Below are 9,061 nucleotides of genomic sequence, written 5' to 3'. Positions count from 1 at the left end.
TTTCAATACTTTTCTCACTGTGCAGTGGCGTTGATTATATAAATTCGTATTTTATATGAATATTGCTCGTCCATAAAATGTCGTACGAGATTGATTGAGAGGTGCTTGATGAAAAAAATTACATGTAATCAGAGGAGGAAATAAAATACGATATACATATTCAAACCTTCATCAAATAATAGCTTTGTGGTCGCTTTTGTAATAAAAAAAATTTATTTGTAATTTAATAAGTTTGTGTACCCACATAGATTTTGTATGTATATTCTCAGTTTGAAAATTTTCATATATTACTTCTTTAATTCTTAATATATAAGACATTAGTATAACAATTTTGAACTTGTTATGTGTTGATTAGTACTAGAAACGCATAGCCAAAAAAAAAATTTATTTTTGTCATTTATGATAACAGCAGTTTTATCAAGTGTTCCGCCATAATGTTTAGTTTTCAAATTTTTTCTAAATTAATTTTAGTAACATTGTTATTAGACATATCAATTCAGGTATGATTTTCTTTTGTTGATTTATTTACTACGGTTAAATTGATTTGTTCTATTTCTAATAATATAATTCGAAATGAGATTAAATTTTTCAACAATTGATTATTTTTCTTTTTAGGCGGATGATATTAAACCATTAACATCAACCGAGTATGACACAACAACAACAATTGATCTTACAACGCCGCAACCAGGAACAGTATCTGGTCGACGAATGGAACCAATGTCGGCAATGTCAACAATTCAAAAACGGCATTATTTCTTTGGAGCCCCAACGACAATCCAACCAAACTTTAATAATGTTTTTCAAGTGTTTCACAATCAGTTGAAACAGTTGACAGTTACAAACTTGGATGCATTTAAACTTTTAATGAAAGATCTTCTACAATTGTTTTTTGTCTTTAAGACACCAATGACAGTGAAACTTGCTTATATTTACCAGGATCTAACATACATGATTGCCGTAGTTTTCTATTCATTCAGATATTTATTAGATTTGTATCTATTTTGTTTGAAATTTAAAGGAATAATTAAGGGTCATGTAATGTTCGCATTGGTATTAGTTAAATTTATACCATCCTTAATATCAACAATGATTCGAAGTTCGTTAGGTATGCGTATAACGATAGGTTGAAAATATTGAATTCAATTTAACAAATCTCTAATTAATTATTGCTCTTCCAAATAAATTATTTTGAATATTTAAATAATACTGATTTTCATAATATTGTTTAAATATTTTGAATGGTTAAAGGAAAGCTGAAATTATGTCAAATGTTATATTTTTAATTAAAATTAATTAATAAATTTTTTTTATATTTTTACTACACATGGCTTGGTTCCTCGTATTGCTCCTAAATTCTTTCCTAGGCGTAAATTTAAAATCCATTTGCTGTTTAAAGAAAGTTTTCATTACAAACAGCCGAGTTGATCGTTCGAGCGAAAGTTGCGAGGCAATGGAGGTGTAAATGTAAATTTTTAACCTTGTGGTATAGGAAAGTGACAGGTTTTATAGAAGACTTCGTTTTTAATTTATGGATTTTGTCTACCTATGGGCATAGTGTCATTTTTTTTTTAAATTTATTGTAGACCGTGGGATAGAAAGGGTACTTTGTTAAATGGTTAGTTAATACATATTTGAAACTTTGTGAGCGGCTTCCTTTTGGCAAGTCTACCAAATTTGTCTTTACAACTTTTTACGAAAGTGCTGCGTTTTCAAATGAGCATGATAACGTCATATTTAAGCTATCGGTTCGAAAAAGCGCATCAGGGAATTTGTCGGACGCATGACCACATGATAACATTAATGATGCGTCGGAATTTAAAAATTGAAATGTGATGATAGAAAAAATTCGTAGCGCGTGAGCTGCGTTAGCTAAGCGAATTCTCTCAGAAATAAAAAAAAAAATTACACATTTTTAATTTTTCATTTCCATTCTTATTTCGAAAACTAAGCGTCAAATTCTTATTTCGAAAAAATTCAAAATTTTGAGCTCTGCGCGACCAAACAGGTATTTTCATCAATCTTAAAAATTCTGTATTTTAATTCCTCTCAAAAATGAGCCGATGTGAATTTTCACGTTTCTTCGTTTTCTATTCTTTTTTCGAAATATAAAATATAAAATGATTGGAAAATTTTTAAGTAACCAACTTGCATTTATAACCCTACCGCAACTTTAGATTAAAGTGAATAGGAAATAGCAAGTAAATATAATAAAGTTTGTTTCCTTCCACGAACATACAATATCGTAGTTTATTCTTTAAAATCATGTACATATTTATAAAGATAGTGAACATTTAAATTTCATAGTCAATGGTGTTCTATTGCCCAATAATTGGTTATTGTGAGTTATACATAAAGGCAGTTTGTATATGGTTGTTTTTGTGTGCGAATTCTGGATAATAAATTGACTTAGTCTGACGTTGCAATCAATTGTGAAATGCCATTCTTTTATTAAAGACCCAAGTTTTAGGTAAATATCAATTTCAGCTTATTGTGTTCTTGAATTGATTAAATTAATTGAAAATAGAAGCTTGGATCTTCTAATAGATTCTTAAAAAGTTACTGATAGTATTGCTCATGTATAAAAGTTTTTTTTTTCATAGAGTATTATTACGAACAATTTTGGGTCAGTATTTGAGGTTGCAGGCTATCTGTATTACTGTAGATTTATTTGTTCACGCGTTGTTGCATTGCATTATTTTTTATTTATTTTTCCACCAAAAATTTCTTTCTACAAACAAAAATTCGTATAATTTAGAAGCTGAAAACATTTAATATAAATTGTTTAAAATATAAAAGCTTACCAAATTTACGCTTCTCAAAGGAATATTGTTAATGTTATTAGCACATCCACATGCAGTTTTCAAACCGCACGAAATATGTGTACCATCAAAATTATTTGAAAACAAACCCTTTAGTATGTCTGTAATTGTTTTCAAAGCGAATTCGAAAAATTTTTGGACAATAGGTGCAAATTTCTTGATAAGGATTTTAATCTTTTGCATTAAAGTGTACTGGAAAAAAATTAAAATAATTTGAATTATTATTTGATGAAATGGTACTGGGCGAAACTTAACCGTGTTTTTGAAATTTAGCGGTCAGAAAACAAATGTATACAAAAATTCATAACATTTTAAAGCATCTTCTACGTATGAATATTTTTCTAGCTTTCATCATGGATGAATATAAGAGAGTCGTCCGTAAGCCACGAAGAACGAAAGTGATTTTGTCTAACATTTTATAAAATAAGGCAGCCGTTGTTCGACAAATCAATAAATTCATTCCTTTTTTTTCTTATACTATCTCTAAAGAGATAGACACTTATTATGGTCTTATTATCATTTGAAAAAATTGAGTATATTTCTTGCATTTTAGATTTCAAAGATTTAAAAAAAACTGGATTCAACCTTTCGAAAGGACATTCAGTAACTCTGAATACCCTAAGTGATAGTGAAATAGGAATCCAACATGTGTGCAATGACTTTTAGGACAAACAAATTATTCAGTTTAAAACGAACAATACTAAAACCGAGCGGTGTTTTACAGATTATTAAAGATAGCATAGATTTTTAAGATTCTTATTGTAGAAAATAAAGAACGCACATAATACATTGTTTTAATAATTCAGTCATTTTTTAATTAACTAAGTGAATGTTTTAGATCCGTATGTGGCAAACGAGTAAGTATGTAGATCCGTTTGATACAAGCCTTAGTAAGCTCATTCTTCGATAGTGCTAGCGTCTAAAAGTGTTGCTATACTTTTCGATTTAAGATGCCGTCGAATATCATAAGATGTTTTGTTTAGAAAGACTGAACTGATTGAGTCCGTTTTAATTATTTTACTGAACTTGTACGATAACCGTTTCTAAAGTGTTGGTAATTGTACAATTTTAACGATAGTTTTATCATTACAAATTCAATCGAATTTTACTCTAATTGTCATGAAATAGGGTAGTTTTTTTTTGATAATAGTCTATGGATAAAAAAATCTCTTTTCAGAGTTTTTGACCGTTTTTGATTCAAGATTGAGGTATTATAAATCAATAAGTTTAGTCTAACAAATATCTGTATATCTGTAATATCGAACTCCAAAGTGAAATCGTCGTTACGTATATGCCTTCGTCCTTACGTATAAGGACGGTTTTTTAATTTTCCAATGCCAATAGCAGAAAATACGTTTATTATCGAAGAACGCGAAGTAATTTTAATGCAATTAAATAATATTTCTTACCATATTAATAACATTTCCACAGCCATTCTTGCAATCGGTAAGATATTCAACTCTTTCTATAATCGTTTCCATAAAAGACCCTATAGTTCCACTTACGAAACACGTTAATTGGCTACCAAGTCTATATAATATTGAAGACAAAAAGTTCTGAAAATAAGTAATAATCTAATTAAGAATAGTATTATAATGCCCATAGTTCATTTATATTGGGAAAAGTAATAGTTTTTGGACTCTCGTTAAAATGTATCCACTACTAGGTACATTTGTCAAAATTCAACCTAACTCTATTCAATATCTATTAATATAAGAAATGTTAATTTTTGAGTGATGCTTATTCGAACAGAAGCGGAATTTAACATTCGTTGATGACATGTTTTTGAAATAGGTACTAAAAGTTTAGAAAATGAAAATATGTTTTTGAAATACTAAAAGTTTTGAAATACTAAAAGTGTACAAACTCTTTAACAATCACTCTTACTTAAGAAATGATGCAGAGCATGTTAATAGCATATCAAATTTCCTTTAAAAATATTTCTTAACTATTATTTTCTCAAATAACTAAATACGCTGATGGTACAGAAAAAAGCTGAGTATCGCAAAAATATATGAAGATCTTACGAAGAACTACCTTTCATCGCAAATAAATACGATGAACGACAGTAAAGAAGATAACAAGAGAAAAAAACGTATCTCAGTACGACGGCCGACTAATTTAAATAGTTGTGACGGACTGGAGTAGCACATAGTATATGCATTAAGAAATTGTACTCAGTCTCTCGAAATAATTGCGAAGTTGAAATAATCGGCGAAAAATTTGGTTGCACAAAAAATATCACGAAGATCGCCAAATCCGAGTGAATGTAGGTACTGTTGAATTTGACCTTCATATTACCAACTGACTGTGTATTTAATTTTACGGAAGTCAATTTTAAACATGATTATTACTTACAGCACAACCAAATGATTGTGTAGGAGTAACACCTATCGAATTGGCACCTAATTCACCGGTGAAATTGAATCGGGCTTTATGTGCATCAACTTCAACATCGATAGGTTTTGGAACTACTTTTGCAGAAACTTTTTGTTGGCATTGACAAACACCGTTTCTTGGCAGTGACGGAGTGCCTGCGCAATATGAAGGACAATTTGCGCCAGATGAGGATGGTTGACACTGATTACATACTGACGGTAGACTTTGATACTCATTACTTACTGAATATATAATCATACGGGCTGAAGCAACAAAAACTTTGCCAAGAAAACAGCTCGCAGCTTTTAAAATTGGTCCAAATTTCATCCAAAATACATTAAACTTTTGTGATAAACCATACTAAAACAAAATTAATAGAAAATTATCATTAGTCGTCATTTTTTCATAAATTGTTTACAAATTAAATAAAACTTGAAAAATTAAAACTATCAAAATAAAGATTTGTACAAAAATTCATCTTGTTTCGTTAGCAAATGAAGTTTCTTAGTATTTTGAGTCGATAGTTATGATAGTTAATAATTTACCCATACATTGCTTAAAGCAAATTTAAAAAAAAAAAAAAAAAAAACAGGGAAAAATTTCCAAAAGATGTAGTTTTCAACGACATTCAGCTGTAAACAAATTTTAGTACCATTAACCGTCTCTGGCAGTTGCTATAAATTGTCAAAGTTGTCGTTATTTAATATGTAAAGGATAGTACATATATTTTAGGAGGCATTTATGAACATTTTTAGTACGCTTTTTTGCTATAAAAAGTAACTGCAATAATATTAAATAAACCTATGTAAATAAACAAATTAGGGATGCTTTGCGCCAAAATAGGATATAATTGTACATTCAGTTTACGAAAAGACAATAAATATAAATTACTTTTAGGCGAATATTTAGTCTAATCTAGAAGTGAATTGTACAAGCGGCAACGTAATTCATATTAATATGCCTCCTATGGCGATTGCTTTGCTTGCTATACTGACTACACATATGAGCAATAGATGTTAGTATTCATCGAAGCGTCGATAGATTTACTACGCTAATATATTTTTTAAAATGGGCTCAAAAATCAAAAAACCAATTTCGTTATGCCTAAGTTTATATAAACTTCTTATAAAGAAGGTAAGATTGTGCAGATCAAAGAACGTAAAATACGGAGCGGGATTCACTTGATCGCTATACGTATTCAGTATGGGTCCTTATCGATTTATTTCTATAGTTACCATTATAAAGGATGGTCCATAAATCGGTTGCTGTTAAAATCTTAGTCATTGCATATTTTCAAGTGAATGAATAAATATTGTTTTATTAATTATAGAAGAATGATATATTCCGATAATTATTTATATATGGCAAAAAAAATTGTCTTCAGCTGCTGCTGTGGCCAGAATAGCATCATCGACATCATAATTCCCTTGATGTTTACAAAAAACATTTGGTTAAATTTGTACATAGCTAAAGTTTTTCTTGTTTTACCCGGATGAAAAAATGTTTGAAAGAAAACTTTGGAATACAAAATTTTATTCAACAAAGCTTATTCAACACGAGTGCCATCAGAGGCGATGAAGGTAATTCCTTGTGGGCTTACTTTGACACATTTTGTGTTTCACAGGTTTTTATGAGAGAATCCATGTTAGTCTAACAATTAACAATTTATTTAATAAGCTAAGGTAATTAGGAATAAATAATACGATATTTATTAAACAGAATAAAAATTTAAACATTTACTGCAACATTGGGATTAACACGATGTGCTACTTATGAGATAGATAATTTGAAGGTAATGTATTGTCATGAATAAAGCAATATTACTGGATCGTCCCTTATGTAACACACCATTCATTCTAGAAATTATTTAATTTAAGGTAAAAGAGTTAATAATACTTACTATGTTAATGCCGGTAAGCTTAGTGAACTCAAGCATATGATCATTAGCGTAATTCGCTTTGGGGAAGCTCTTAAAATAAAAAAATACGATTTTAACAAATCCTTAAAGATGTTGAATATGCAAGTAAGAATTTATTCTCTTCATTATATACTTACTGATTGTTGTGGGTTTTCGACATGCGTATTTTTATTACTTTGTTGTTCGACATGTTTAGGGTTCGTATTTTCTGATACGTCATTCACTGAATGAAGTGCATTATATGGACGAGCTTCGGTATTATCGAATTGCTGAAAAATTTTAATATTTGTAGGTGATTTCAAATTTTGACAACAGCCAGTGATTAAAGTTACAATTCAATACAATTCAATTTTATTCATTCTTTTTAAACAATACAAACATTGTGCAGAACTTCATAAAAAAGGAATTGGAAAAAATGGGAAGGAGGGTGAGGTATGCAGCTATAGCTGACTTCGTAAGGAACTATCCCGATATTAACCATGTGAAAACCTAATGGAGTACCATTCAATAGTGGGATTCGGTTCAGAATTTTCAATACAAGTGGTAGTTAGATGAAGTACATAAAAATTTTTACCGTAAATTGCATAAGTCCAAACTCAAATTTTTCTCAGTTGAATAGATAGATATGTGATAATATACAATAAAAAAAAAAAAACTCATTTAAAAAAAAATATAGAACCCATGTAATTTAAATTACAATGTACTAATTATTATCAATTCAACTGAGAAGTCAAATATTTAAGGAATAAAAATACTTATAATTAATGTACTTATAAAATAAATAAATCTATCCATAATATTATTTGCGAAACAAGTTGTAAGTCACCTAATAACAGAAGTGCTATATCTAAATTTCAAAAGAAAGACAAATCTTGTCAAAGGCTCAAAGGAACACTTCGTATAATGAATATGGACAAATTATATAATAATATGGAAGAATATGGAGAGAACATAGATATATTCAACAAATAATTTTTTACTGCAGTTACAAAAGTCGATCCATCTTTCTCCATTATAGAAATTATTGTTTTACAACTTATAAATTTACAATACAGGCGAAGTTCCTACTTTCGGAAAGGAAACTAACTATTTCTAATGTAACCTTACTTCTTTTCTATAAAAGAACAAATAACCAAACTTTTTCCCGAAAACTTTATCACTTATGAATAAGTTGTTTGTTACTTTGTAAAGAGATCTTAGGTAAATTTACCTCTGTGTCTTACTAGACACATAGATTAGCATTTTATTACCCCCTTTGTTATATAATACCTACGAACACAGAATATTTTGGGGGAACTACCTCGATTTTCAATACGCAGAAAGGTCAAACTACATTTGGATATTCAATTTTTTTGTTCAAATTGTCCCATCTACTATTTGAAAGTTAGAATAAGCTACTAAATATTTGACTTACCCCATAAATTGGTTTCCATAGCAAACAAACAAATAAAATACAATTTAACAACAACAATTTATTTGAAGAATGCACCATTTTTTTGTTTTAGTCACAAGTCAGAAGTTGTTAGACTTGGCGATGTTCTTGTTGAACGTGGTGAAAAAATTGATGAGAATAGATTATATAGAAAAATAAATTATTATCAATTCCACATTTTTATGGTTAAATTAATGATGATATTTTTTTAATGATTCAGTAAAAAAGAATGTGTCGATTGGATAATTTTATTAGTTCCGTTTGGAAGTGACATAATGGTTCTTAAAAAAGCACCACTGCATTATGTGTAGGAACGTTTGGGAGAGGCAACAGGGGCAACATCAAGATTTATTGTACTCGAAAATATAGTAATCTCAATCTTTCAATGAAGTCCGTTAGACTACTTCGATTAGGTTTTACCAGTAAATTCTTCCCTCATCGTATAGTAAGAAGAACAAGTGAAAGGAAACAATTAGATAAATATCTGTCACAGCAAGGAGCTGTGACAGT

At 29.3% G+C, this 9,061-nt stretch overlaps 2 protein-coding genes across 2 annotated transcripts; one reads left to right on the top strand and one right to left on the bottom strand.

Annotated features, from left to right (window-relative positions):
* Positions 1-317: 317 nt before the first annotated feature.
* Positions 318-1,131, top strand: LOC123292835. The gene is made up of 2 exons (XM_044873548.1): positions 318-500; positions 616-1,131. Exons 1-2 carry the CDS (start codon positions 435-437, stop codon positions 1,129-1,131), a joined length of 582 nt encoding a protein of 193 aa, XP_044729483.1. The 5' UTR covers positions 318-434.
* Positions 1,132-2,347: 1,216 nt separating this feature from the next.
* LOC123293818 lies at positions 2,348-8,668 on the bottom strand. The gene is made up of 7 exons (XM_044874752.1): positions 8,534-8,668; positions 7,257-7,388; positions 7,102-7,170; positions 5,445-5,561; positions 4,232-4,378; positions 2,805-3,014; positions 2,348-2,731 (listed from the first exon to the last, which is right to left on the bottom strand). The coding sequence occupies exons 1-7, from the start codon at positions 8,609-8,611 to the stop codon at positions 2,696-2,698; spliced, it is 789 nt and encodes a 262-aa protein (XP_044730687.1). The 5' UTR covers positions 8,612-8,668; the 3' UTR covers positions 2,348-2,695.
* Positions 8,669-9,061: the final 393 nt, after the last annotated feature.

Source organism: Chrysoperla carnea, chromosome 2 (genome assembly GCF_905475395.1).
Source record: "Chrysoperla carnea chromosome 2, inChrCarn1.1, whole genome shotgun sequence".
Taxonomy (NCBI): domain Eukaryota; kingdom Metazoa; phylum Arthropoda; class Insecta; order Neuroptera; family Chrysopidae; genus Chrysoperla; species Chrysoperla carnea.
The sequence above is the reverse complement of the archived record's forward strand: the minus strand, read 5'-3'. Positions and strand labels throughout refer to the sequence as shown.